General features: G+C 31.0%; 1 protein-coding gene across 1 annotated transcript; it reads right to left on the reverse strand.

Annotated features, from left to right (window-relative positions):
* Window positions 1-5,543: 5,543 nt before the first annotated feature.
* Window positions 5,544-11,095, reverse strand: LOC112738083 (uncharacterized). The gene is made up of 5 exons (XM_025788370.2): window positions 10,731-11,095; window positions 9,295-9,342; window positions 9,066-9,172; window positions 6,724-6,758; window positions 5,544-5,891 (listed from the first exon to the last, which is right to left on the reverse strand). Exons 2-5 carry the CDS (start codon window positions 9,295-9,297, stop codon window positions 5,824-5,826), a joined length of 213 nt encoding a protein of 70 aa, XP_025644155.1. The 5' UTR covers window positions 9,298-9,342; window positions 10,731-11,095; the 3' UTR covers window positions 5,544-5,823.
* Between the last annotated feature and the right edge of the window lie 2,864 nt (window positions 11,096-13,959).

Raw genomic sequence — 13,959 nt, forward strand, 5'->3', positions numbered from 1 at the left:
TAAATCAGAACTATTAATCTAGTGTTTTGGCCCCAAGTTTCAACTTAGCCTTTGATTCATAGCAAATTAAATTAACCTCCACTTTTTTCATGTTACCCAAAATAGTTGTGCAGAGAGGAAGGTAAGATCAACTAGTAATTTACTTGCATGTTTATGGAAACATTTTACCTTTTTCTTGCTTGAACATTTGCTTTCGCTTCAATCTTGATTTGACATAGCCATTAGAGATTGCTTTTTCTTTCTTCCTCTTTGGTGCTCAAGAGAAAAGTGATTTTCTCTTCCTTCTTAGTGTCATACCCGAATCATAACACCACCATCAGCTAGAAGCTATTCTATCCATGAAGGCATTGGGCTGGTGCTTGCATTTGATGCTTTTGTCTAAGTCTCCGTACAATGTGCTGCTTCTTCTTTATATTGGGCTGCACTAATGATTATTAACTTGGGCCTGTAACTCTTAAACCACTCATAAAAAACACATTTGGGTTATCAACCTGTTTCATCGATTTTTAGCAAATCGAAAGTGGTTCAATATCTAGTGGTCTGGGAGCGAAACCTACTCTTTTTTATGAGTACCAGTTTTCTAAAAGTGCGTCAAAGGACCTTTCGATTGAATAAAATAAAAAGGAAATATGAAAGATAAACAAAGCAATTTCGAAAATAAATTGACTAGAATTAAAATAAATTGCATTGAATTTAGATAAAAGCAGTAAAATATCTTCGATAAAATCAAAGGGCTTTTGAAATTGAAAATAAAGTATTGAAACGTAAAATTAGACAAGGAAATTAAATGTTGCTTTGAAAAGTAAATTTTCAAAGAAATTAAAGATGACAGAAAATGTGAAAACAATGGGGGAAACCCTACAGAAAAGTGACTCGAGGCAGACTCAGAAAGTCATTGGGATGTGAGTGTGCTTGAGTGTTTTTTCTAAAAAGATTTCAATCTTTGTTCCTTCGAGTCTTCTTATACTTATAAGAATCTTCAACCAATCAGATTGAAATGTAACTTCCATGTTCATTAATCTTTAAACAACTGTTCCCGCTCCTTTTGCCTAACATAAATAACGGCTGGAAATAACCTTCGACACTTGAACTCTTCGATTCAACCAGCATCCTCGATTAAATCCATCGACTAGCTCTTGCTTCATATTCTCAGTTATAAACTTTCTCGATACAGACCTTTATTCTTTAAAACACAAACTTACTAAATCTCGAATTCAACACCTCTTCGAAATATAATATTTTTTACTAACACAACCTAACCAAAATATATTTGTCATCACCAAAAATATTATTGTTATTTTCTAAACTCAACCACACTAAATTAAATTTAACAACTATATAATATAAGTACATAGAATATTAGTAATTGAGTTAGAAAAAGCCTGCAATACTCCCTATGAGCACTATATAACTTCATATCATAACTTAGATCATGTCCTATCTATGTTCCTTTTATTTTGCCACTTGTCACAATCTCTATCATGCCATCACAATTTTACATGTATAAAAAATTTAATACTACTACACCATGGAACTCACCTCATCATTAAATCCATGCTAAAATTAAAAGTAAGACTTGTAATGAATATAATTTGGTAGGATTTAGGTACAACCCCTAACTCTATCCGTAAATTTAATTTTTTTTTAATTCAATCTTACTCTATCTACAAATTTAAAATTTCTTAATTTAAACACTATTTACACTTTAAAATTCTCCAAGTGACCTTATCAACAAAAGTACAAAACATTAATTTATTTTCAATCAAACAAAATATTTAATGTATAATCAATTGTTTATTTTATTAGAAAACTAGAAATGCACATTCACAATAAAAAACAGAATACATTTTATATAGGATAAATCACCCATATAAACCATATATAAATTATGGTGTAAAAAAATTTACGTGAATCCACTAAACAAATAATCGTTATATGGTTTAACCAAGATGACATTTCTATGTAATTCGAATTAATCTAATTCGAATTACACCTTCGCAGTAATTCGAATTATACACGCACACAAGCACTAATTCGAATTAGAATGATTCGAATTACACACATACAAACTCACATACTAGTTTAAATTGGACTAATTCGAACTAGTACCCCGTATATTAACTCATAGTAAATATTAGAAAAAATATTAGTGAAATATTTTGCCAAAAATATTAGAAAAAAATATTATATAATATAAAAAAAATATACTACAAAAAATATAAAAAAAATTATAAATATTAGTTGAATATGAATTCTATAGCATAAATCTAATCCATGCAATTATTTTAATATACCAACAATTATATCTATATGGAGCCAATGCTAAATCGAATTCAATTAGTTCGATAATACGAGTCTATGAAAAAAAAGTTGCATTTTATAAAGTTTAAAAATTTTTATTATGTGATAGGTTAGTAATGAGTACATTACAAATCTTTTATAGTACTCATTGTAACAATGTTTAATTTAATAATTGTTATTAAAATTTTAGTTGTACTCATTACAAAATAAATAATCACAATAAATTTTTTTATAAAACTTCCTTAAAAGATACCATGAATATTATAAAAAGTATCTTAAATCGATTTACATAAATTGACTTATAAATTTGTAGTACTCATAAAATCTTCTAACGAATTTTCACATTTTATAAAATTATCTACAATGAGATAATATAGATAATAATAATAATAAGGTTTAAACATACTTTATTATATTAGGTTAGATAAAAATTAAACTATTTAAATAAATAACTCGGTATTTAGAAGTCAAGCATTAGATTAGATTTTTGAGAAGTATTTATCATATTATAAATTCATAATTATGTAAGTATATGAAGGATTTATTTTTTAAATTATGTTTTTAAATTAAATGGCTTTCAATATTATTAGATTGTCCTATTTTTAAATCGATCAATTCATTTTATATTTATATATTATAATTATTTATTTTGTAACGAGTACAACTAAAATTTTAATAACAATTATTAAATTAAACATTGTTACAATGAGTACTATAAAATTTGTAATGTACTCGTTATTAACCTATCACGTAATAAAAATTTTTAAACTTTATAAAATGCCATTTTTTTTCATACACTCGTATTATCGAACTAATTGAATTCGATTTAGCATTTTTTTTGGTGACTTAAAAGAAAAATAAACAAAAACTAAGAAAGAAAAAAAAAACAAGAAACTGCTTAAGAAAGGCAGTCCCGCTGAATACTACTCTCAAACTCCTTCCAAGGCAATGGAAGCTCCACTTGGGGAGAAATAGTCCTCATTACAGTCTTTGCCATGATGTCTGCTACTGTATTTGCATCTCTCAAGATCAACCGAAGATCAGCACGCCATTTCCAAGACATGATATCTCGGATTTTTAGCATTGGTTCTATATAGATATAATTATTGGTGTATTAAAATAATTGCATAGATTAGATTTATGCTATAGAATTTACGTTCAACTAATATTTATAAATTTTTTATATTTTTTGTAGTATATTTTTTTTATATTATATAGTATTTTTTTTAATATTTTTGACAAATATTTCACTAATATTTTTTCTAAAATTTTTGGTAAATATTTCATAATTCGAATTAGCATGCTTCGAATTACTGAGTCAACATACCGGGTACTAGTTGGAATCAGTCCAATTCGAACTAGTATGTGAGTTTGTGTGTACAGTTAATTCGAATTAGTGCTTGTATACGTGTGTAATTTGAATCAGTGTGATTCGAATTACTGTGAATGTGTGTAATTTGAATTAGACTAATTCGAATAACGATTATTTGTTTAGTTGATTCACATAAATTTTTCTACACGATAATTTATATGGGTGATTACCCTTTTATATATATTCAATCGCTTATTTTATTAAAAAAACTAGAAATGCACATTCACACTCAGAAACAAAATACATTTACGTATAATCAATTAAATATTTACACACGCTAAAAATACAGATTCAATGATATGGGTAAGTTGGGTAGGATTAGTACTAGAACTTTATTCTATCCACAGTTCAATTGCTCCACTTCCAATTTCATAGTAAATCAGACTATCAATATTAAACATATTAAATCGAATAAGGTATCGAAAGATTGTGAATTCATGTTATATTTTTTAATTTTCAACAACTCAATTTTAATACATTAGGAAAAACTTTCAATTGACACCATCGAAGAAACAATTTTAATCAAAATTAAAACTAAATCCGGATAACTGGAATATGCTATGTCAAGGATGAATCTATCAATCGTAATAATAGAGCATGAAAGTCAAAAGTGTGAGAATAGTTGTCAATAATAGCAATACAATGTCAAGTTCAAAAAGTGCAAAAGTAATTGTTAATTGAATTTTCAGAATTGATGAACACAGTGTAGGATTCATTGTCAATCAACATTAGATTATTCTATAAATAGAATTTTAAACAAAAAATATGAATAATTAGTTTTTTTTTTTTTAAGAAAACATTTCGAAATCCAAAACTATTTTTAGTCTTTCTGATATCACAAAGTAAAACAGAATATCTTAAATAATTTTTAAAAAGGCTGAATTGAGACCTGTATTTTATTTTCTATTTTTAATTAAAGTTTTTTATTTTTGTATAGTTTTTTGTTATCTTCATTTTCCAATATTTTTTTTTAAAAGTTCAGCATTTTATTTTTCTTTGGTGAATTGCATGTTTTCTTTTTATTTTTTAAATTTTTTTCGTTTACGTCATTACTAAAATTGGGATAATGAAACACCGATAAAAAAATGTATGTTCCTTTTTCTGTTTGATTAATATTGTGAGACAAAACTTGAAAATTGTTAACGTATTCGCCATATTACCAGAAACAACAAATCTATCAATTTTTTTTAAAAGATTTATTTAAGTATAAGATGTAATAATGATATCAGTGACTAGTGTTGAATTCATTGATTCATTGATTATTCCTGAACATATGCTTTTGGTGAATATCAATAACACTCTTCTTGTTTCACAATAGTATAATGCACTTGGTTCATTGTTTCACTACATTAACATTGTTTAATGCTAATTCCGTTATCATTATTTATTAGAAAAAACTTCCCTTTGGAGTAACATTTGCTTCGGTTAATTTCTTAATTGAATGAGAGGATAAAACCTTAACATGTCCGGTTATTAAGAATGTTACTTTAATGTTCTGAAACAGCTTTATAGCTTTCTCTCCTATTCAACTTAATAAAGAACCGATGCATAATATTTATGCTAGATTCTATATAATAAACTAAATTATGCTATTGTGTCTGCTTCTCTCCTCAACATCAACCCCATAATCCACACACACACATTTTCATAAATGCTAACATGATCAATAATATTTATATGAAAGGAGGGTGTGAAGTCATGGGAGAAGGAAAAAATCAAAACATGTAATTTTAGCAAAAGACTACAAATCTATAATTTCACTAAAACAGAAAGCAAAAGTCTACAACACATAAGAGTGTTCTTGAGAAGCTATATATAGAGAAATACAAAGATAATGGTAAAATATCAATGATCACGAAGTCAGCATCCATCAGATTAAGATTCAATTTCTTTAACAGGTTAAACATTGAACAATTAACATGTCAGGGAATACGCCAATCAGAGTTACAAAAAGATTACAGCAGTCGAATTATGAACATTATTATACAGAAAACAACACAGCCTTACAAGTCACTATATGGTTTAGGGAACTCTTAAAAACTTTGATGGGGAATAAAATTACACATTAAGCAAGAATATCAATTTCGTGACCACCGATATTTGTATGTTTAAAAGAGAAAACCTACCACTGATTAGAGGTATAATGTAGCTCAGAAGAAGATTATTGAAACACCCATCATAAAGCAACCTACGGATACCCACGGGCTTAATCGTTCCCCTGTTTTAGCAACAACTCAAGAAGATAAAATCACTGATTATCATCCAATCAAATATATTTTTATGCTCACTTACTTTGTAGCATTTCATTTTAGAGCTTTCTGGGCAAAATAAATATCTAACATAAAAATATATTCCTCAATACATCCCCACAATGGTAAAGCTAGGACTCGAGGATTCTACCATAATTTAGCCTTGTGAAGATCACAGGACATTAAAATGCATTTTGAAGGAGGAATGCTCCAAAATAACTAGGATTTATAGAAAAGATACATAAATATCTATAGAAGTGGTTGAGGTTGTAAAAGATGAATATTGGCACAGAAATAAAATGAGATTACAACTAAAATCCAAACCTTCTCTATTGGCATCCATCATAAAATCATAATGAATTATTATATCCCTAGATTTTCAACCAAGAAAGGTAAGTCATAAACACTCACTAAGAGTCCATATCCTTCTTGTTTAAAGGTAAGCAGGTGCAGAACAACTAACTATGGTTTGATAAGTCAGGATTGGACTAGGGTTTATAAACTGACTAATTTAAAATATTGCAGTACATGATAAATTGACAAATGGAGAAATCTTTAGAGCATCAAGCACATGGAGCAAAGCCAAGAAAAAAAAAGAAAAAAATTTACAGAACCAAAGGGAAAAGTAAAATGATAAAAATCCATGGTAAACCAAATGCAGATATGGCTTCTTCCCTACCCTTCTTTCTGCTCCAGTTATTTCCATAGCATAAACAAAGAAAACAACTAGATATTTGAAAGGGCATATGAAAAATTAAAATGAAACTTCACACAGTAGTAAATCAAATAGGAGACTGTTACCTATTCTTGCCGCCTTCCAAAAGAACCCACGAAATCTGTTGCAAAAGAACTTGTCATTAATGTCACTTGTTCAGCAAGTTCTAAACATATGCTATGAAGAAAGCAAACACATTTGCAAAATCCAAAAGATATATCCAATGATTCAAAAGAATAAAAACATAATATAACTAGGTGAAGGATTCTAAAAGAATTGTGATTGACCGAGGCGAACATGTAAATTCACATGTGAATATTATCAAACATTTGTAGACAGAGTAAGGGTAACCGCAAACAATGGAAGCATAAACAGTGAATTGCTTCCCCTTGATTCAATGTTTAATATCGTCAAAATTAGGGACTCTACTCAATAACAGAAAATAATGGTGCCGTCATGCGCGCACCATCCATGGGGATGTTGTGATGCTAAAGGTGTATCATCACATGTTTCAATCACAACCAAGAGTCACACCATATAGTAGCCACTACTGCGCTATGCAGACTAAAAATCCAAGACCCTTGTTTCCTATGGATTGATGGTTTCTTTTTTTTTTTACCCTTCCCGATTTTGCCTCTGTTTCTTCAAAGGCTTTTTAGGTCAAAATTCGCCCTCTAAAAAGATTTGGCGACCAAATTTATAAGACTCGGATTTAGTTAAGTATATCAAAATAACGTTTAACACAGCAAAGATTGTTTGATAGGATAAATGAGTCAAGATAAGGGAACAGATCGTCCAAACGTTAGATGTTCACAAGTCATTATCATGTGAGATTTCTCACCATTGATTTTAAAAATGGGACCCAGACAAGAATGACACAAAAGAAAGAGTAAATAGCCAAATTGGTCATCAAATTTTCGGATCAGACACTTTGGTCCCCAACAAATTTTTATTCACCATAAATCCTTAAGAGTTACTCTCGTCGGACAGATTAGTCCCTCGGTCACTTTCAATCAAATTTTCAATGTGTGTTGGACAAATAGATCCCTAGTCCCCCTTCAAAATGACGAAAGGACAAATTTGTCTGGCGGGAGTAATTCTTGAGGACTTATAGTGAATAAATATTGGGGACCAAAGCGTCCGATTTAGAATTCCTTGAGGACCAAATTGGGTGTTTTTTCTGAAAGAAATAATGATGAAAAAGCAAATAAGATCATTCTAAAATTTAACATGAGAGGATCCAATCCCATGGAGATGGAGAATGTGCTAGAGATGTGTTGATTTTTCACAATGATACTTTGACTTTGGGTTGATGTAGTTGGGACTGGTTCACCTATAAAAAACGTGAGGCAACAAGCAAAAGTGAAGAAGAAAACTAGTTCAAGTCCTTCTAGATCATAGGGACAGGAACCTATATAATATGTAAAGGAGGAATAAGCCAACGATGTAGAAATGTAAGTGAAGGAAGAGATCAACAAGTCTATTAGTGGTGAAATTAACATGAAAAAGTTACGTGTAGTATATTGAAGACAATTATTCCAACCCAATGACCATGTTTAGGTTTTTAAAACATAAGTTACTTTAAGTCCTAGAGACCTAAACATAACTATGTTTTGGTTCTGTAATTTGTTTACTCACTTATGCTACAGGACTTCTGTTGTAGCGACTTGTTAAATTTGCATCAGATTGATGATGATTGTGTGTTATTTATAAATGTTTGCATCTTGTGCCTTACTCTTCAATGTGATAACAATCTCACTCTCCTGTATCCTATTGCAGCATATTAGGGTTCAGCTGCTCTGTTTTAGTATTCAAGATTAATAACTATGTTGATTAAAAGAACTCTAAAATGTTCAATAAAAATAACATTAGGAAGACTAGGGAGCACATTGAGGACAAGGAACTATATTATCCCCAATTGTTTTCCATGTTTAGATGTTTAGATAAGCTCCCAAACAAGGTAAAACTGATAAAGGTTTAGAAAATGGGTGTTTTGGGTTGAAGGCTAAAAATGGGATAGAAAATTTCATGGCTGAACTAAAGCTTCTCTATTTCTCCATTCTCCTCCATCTGAAAATCAAGAGAGTATCACATATGCCATTTTACTAAGTAAAAGCTAGTCATCTACATCTAACATGTGGGCAAATTGAATTGCTCCAAGAAACATAGATTAATATCCTAACCCTAAAGTAAATACTATATCCTCACAACAACACACCAAAAAGCAACATTCATAACGAAAGCATGTGCACTTAGATGAAGCTATGATGGATAATCAACAGTTCAACATCTCCATAAACACTACAATAGTGCAATCTATTATATGTCTATTATCTATTACCCATCACTATCACATTTTACTAAATCCTGGATCAACAAGAAGCAACAATGAAAGGTAAAACGTGTGTATATAGATACAAATACATACCCAGTTCTTTGTTCAAGGACTGCTGGAAACTGCATCTTGAAGTAAGTGCAGGCACATATTCCAAGTAGTATCACAGTAAGGAACGAATGGAAATTGAATAGCGCGGACTGAAAACAAATGTGTAAAATGGATGTGAAAAACCAAAGCATTTGCACTCAGTAGATAAAATTAAAATTAAAATAACGGAAAAAAAAAACTAATTCAAGAATCAGAATTGAAGATCCCTTACCATCTTCACACGTTAGAATTCACTATTCTTCACCTTTTCTTACGCCAACTGTAACAAAAACATAGCAAGATGTAAATCGTACAAGTAACAATTGAGTAAATCGACTCAAGAAAAGATCTGATCTATTGAATGGTTTTATTATTGATGAGGTGGCATAGAGCTTGAAAGGGAGGAGAAAAAGAGAGAATACGAACAAGCAAATAAGAAAATTGGTGGGTTACGAAAATTGAAGCAAATAATAATAATCCTGGTTACAAGACAGTGGTTGATCCCTGCAAGAGAAATACACCTCTATTCTTCATTAATTTACTTAATCTCCACTTTTGTTTTCTTTCTTTGTTTCTCTTTTATGGAATATTGAATAGAACTGAATAGGATTCATTTCTCAGAGGAATTCTTATGTAGTTATGTTTGGAAACCTTTAAAATCCAGTATGCAAAATTAAATTTTAAAATTCACAAAACTATGAACAACGTCCAAACCAAAGTTGCGAGAACCGAACCGGTTACTAAACCGGTAGAATGACTGGTTCAATAGTTCAAAGGTTCAACCGAGATTCAATCAGTGTAATTAAATATAAAATAAAATTATTAAAAATTTAATATATAATTTTAAATATTTAAAATCAATAATTTTTAAACTAATAAAATTTAAAATTTTATAATTTCACATAATAAATTATCCATAATTTATAATTAAAAATCCACAAACAACTTCAAGCATCAATCTTTATTACTCATCAAAATCAAAATGCACTTAAATGACCAAAAAAATAATGTTCAACCACAAACAATTATTCTAATTTCATAAAAATTATAAAAACAAAAAAATAACAATAGAATAACAATAAGAATTATAACGTTCTACAATAGCAATATCATAAAGTCACCAAAAAAACAATAGCAATATCAATATATCATATTGTTGAATAGTATTGCTTGTGATGTTCTGATGTTCTCCTTCTCATTCTCCTACAAATTTTCCAACCATATCAATTGGGAAAATCAGTACTAAAACAAAGAATAATAACAAATAAACTAAATATTCATAATCATAAATGATATAAACCAGAAACTTTGACAAACCCAGAATAAAGGGACTTGCTTGGAATTTTCAATGCAAAAAAATTTGAAACACTCTTTCCACTTTTCAGCATACTTCAAAGTTCAAAGAAGTGTATAAATTTGAACAAAAAATGTACAAAAAGAAAATGTAATTTGTGCTACTGAAAGATGAGAAATGATGAAAAACAATTTTACCATACCACCATCAACACTTCAGAATTAACATAAACAACTCAGAATCAGAAAAAATTCTAGCATTAACAATGTTCACCAACAGCGCAGAATCAGAAAAATCAACGGCCAACAACTCAAAAATCAGAATAAATAAAATTAAGAAAATAACCAAAAATAAATTGAGGCAGTAGTGCTTACCGGCGGCGAGGGAGGAAGGAAGGTGACGGCGCGGCGAATAATCCACAGCCGATCAGAGAGAGACGTCGCAGTGAGAGAGAGACAGAGAGAGCTCGGAGCCTCGGATAGAGGGAGAACTCGAAGAGAGAGATGGGCACCAACAAATCGAGCAGAGACGACGAGGGAGAAGCCCTTCGCGGCGGCGTTGCCAACAGTTCCGAGCAAGCACTCGACGTCGAGTAGAAGAGGATCGAGAAGCAAGCAGACCTTCCACGAGCGACGACGGCACCCAATTCTGTCTCTGCCGGCGGCGACAACACCGACAATCGGAAGAGGAGAGAGAGAGAAAGGGGCAGGGGGGTGAGGGACTGAGGGGTTCTGAACGTTTGATTTTTTTTTAGCATATATACCACTAAACCGAAAAAAAACCGACGGTTCTCACGGTTCACTAATTAACTTCCGGTTTAACTGATTTCTAAGCCCATTTTTTACATATCAACCGAATCGAATAAATGACAGGTTTTTGATTAATCCGTTCAAACCGATTATTCGGTTCAATTTTCAGAACAATGGTCCAAACATAAATTAACAAATAACAAATGTGCAACAATAAATATATTGCATCCAGAAGACATTTTCTTCAAGTTGATTTTCTAAGATGTTAAAATATTTTTTTTTTTAAATTGGCCATTGGTACTTTATAAGTGTTTGTTTGGTTCTATTAAATTATTAAAAAATAAAAAAATTATTGTGTTTAATAAAATTTTAATAGTAAAAATAAAAATATTAAAAAATGAAAAAAATAATTTTTTAAAAGTTATCATTTATATTTTTTTTAAAAAGATTTTTTTATTTTAAAAAATACATATGTTTAACATAATAAATAAATAAATAATATTTTTATATTATTATATTCAAACATAATTACTAAATAAAAACATATTTTTAGATAAAACATCTAAATATAAAATTATTTTATTTTTCTAAAAGATATTTAAAAAAATTACTTGAAAAAAAATCTTTATGTAATAATAACACACTTGTTGGCAATACTTGGTTGGAAATTTTGATAATTCTGATTGTAACGACCTAACTTTTATCATGTCATGATCACATTAGAAGTTAAGTATTACTAACTTACTTTCCTTATCTTTAACTAGTATTTACTACATAAGTCTGATTCGTTGTTAAAACGTAGTTATGTTGTGGGGTAAATTTTTTTGAAAAAATTTGGTTCAATAAACAGAGAGACATATATAATTAAAATCACAAATAATAACTGATAAAGCGGATATAGACAACCACACATATGTACATCTCAAAGTAGTTAACAATACTCAGTCATCCACCTCTAGAAGTAGCTAGGCAATAACTATATACATATATATATACATATGACCTCCCAGGCCTTAACCTATCCAAGAAATTCCTAAACTGACACCCGGGATAGCCTAGACTTTATATTCGCCTAATCCTTCTAAACTACAAAAGCGAGGGAAGGATACTCTAAGTCTTCAAAACTCAAGCCAAGTTGAACCACCCTGAACGTCATCACAAGGCAAAATATCGTCTACTACTCCTTCGCACGATCATATGTCATCATTGGACCGTCGGCGCTTCATCCAAAAGGGAGAATAGGGGGTAAGAACTTGGGAGTTCTTAGTAAGGTCGAGGTTCTTAGTTGAGTTCATTAAATTTCGTTGTTTACCAGACAAGCAGCATATAAATAGAGAATATGAAAAATAATAAGCAAATTGAGAATACTGGAAGCACTACATAAAAAAATAATACAAAAAGCACAGATACATTTATAAAGTATGCATAACAAAAAAGGATGCGTAAACTAGTATGATGCATGTCTAGTCCTAGTGCAGGTCATGAGCTCATACGTCGGTTCTTACCCACTCCCGACATAACCTGGCACACCTGGCCAGATATGGCATTTTCAGAGCTAAACAAAATCAAGCACATTATATCAATACCTCTATAAGCAACCTTGCCTTATAGGAACAACACTCTGGCTGAATACGCACGTCATATCTCTATAAGCAACCTTACCTTACATGAGCAACACTCTGGCTGAGTATGTCTAGAAAGCAAATCAATTCACTTTTCCGTCTTTTATATCCGGCCCAACAGCCCAAACCAACAAACATTCTCTGGCCCAGAGGCCCAATCAACAATCTTTAGTTTCTACAAACAATGTTTAGCTTACATATTTCGCTTTTCTCAATCTTTTAGGGCCAAGCCCACTTTTATTAATCTCATGTCTCTTTTCTTTCTTATTAATAACTTTTACAACATTCTTGACCTTCTTTTAATGCCATGATTAATTATAATCCTCTCCTCGTACCTTTCCATAGATGTTTTATGAAGAAATCCCTATAATTTAGACCTTTAAGTTATCTTTCTATGCCTTTTATTATAATTACCGTTATATTCTTGAAAATTTTTACGTTACTTGCTTTTTATATTTTCATATCTTATTTCATTCTTCCTTACGTCCTTTTAACTTTAAATATTAATTTTTAACCCTAAGACTTTAGTTATTTATATTCTAATCCTTAAACTTTAGTTTATTAGATTTCATTCCCTTAACCTTTGGATTAATTACATTTTTATCTTTGAATTTCCATCAAATTATATTTTCCTGGATTGTTTATGAAACTCCATTATATTGTGCTTTGGTACTTAACGCCAATCGTGGTTACCGAACACCGCAAGTCACAACGCATGGCGCTTAGTGCCCACGTCCAATGCCCAGCGCCTTTGAAGCACGAAATTCATTGCAACATGCAGGTGTCCAGCGTCCAGGGACTTAAAACACAGGGTGCCCGGCGCACACGAGGGTTGCATGGTTGGGCCCCAGCGCCTTCGAGCGTGTGTATGGTTGGGCGCCCAATGCCCAAGAAAACCAATAGTAAGGAGCCCAACGCCCATTAAATTCAAGATGAGGAGCACCCAGCACCTAGGAATTCATAAGACAGGGTGTCCAATGCCCAGAGAAACAACAAATAAGGCACCCAATGCCTAAGGAACAAAAAGGGAGGGCGCCCAGTGCCCATGAATTTTAAAGGAAGGGACGCCCAACCGCGTAATGCCCCAGAATCCAGCCACAAAAAACACGTTAAAATGCTACGTAAACACCGAATGTTCAAGTAACAATGGCCAACCATCTACAAGAATCGAGAACACAATTAATTCGTAATAAATTTACCAAACCTTACCTCTTCGTTTTAGCTTGCGAAAA

This window comes from Arachis hypogaea, chromosome 13 (assembly GCF_003086295.3).
Source record: "Arachis hypogaea cultivar Tifrunner chromosome 13, arahy.Tifrunner.gnm2.J5K5, whole genome shotgun sequence".
Taxonomy (NCBI): domain Eukaryota; kingdom Viridiplantae; phylum Streptophyta; class Magnoliopsida; order Fabales; family Fabaceae; genus Arachis; species Arachis hypogaea.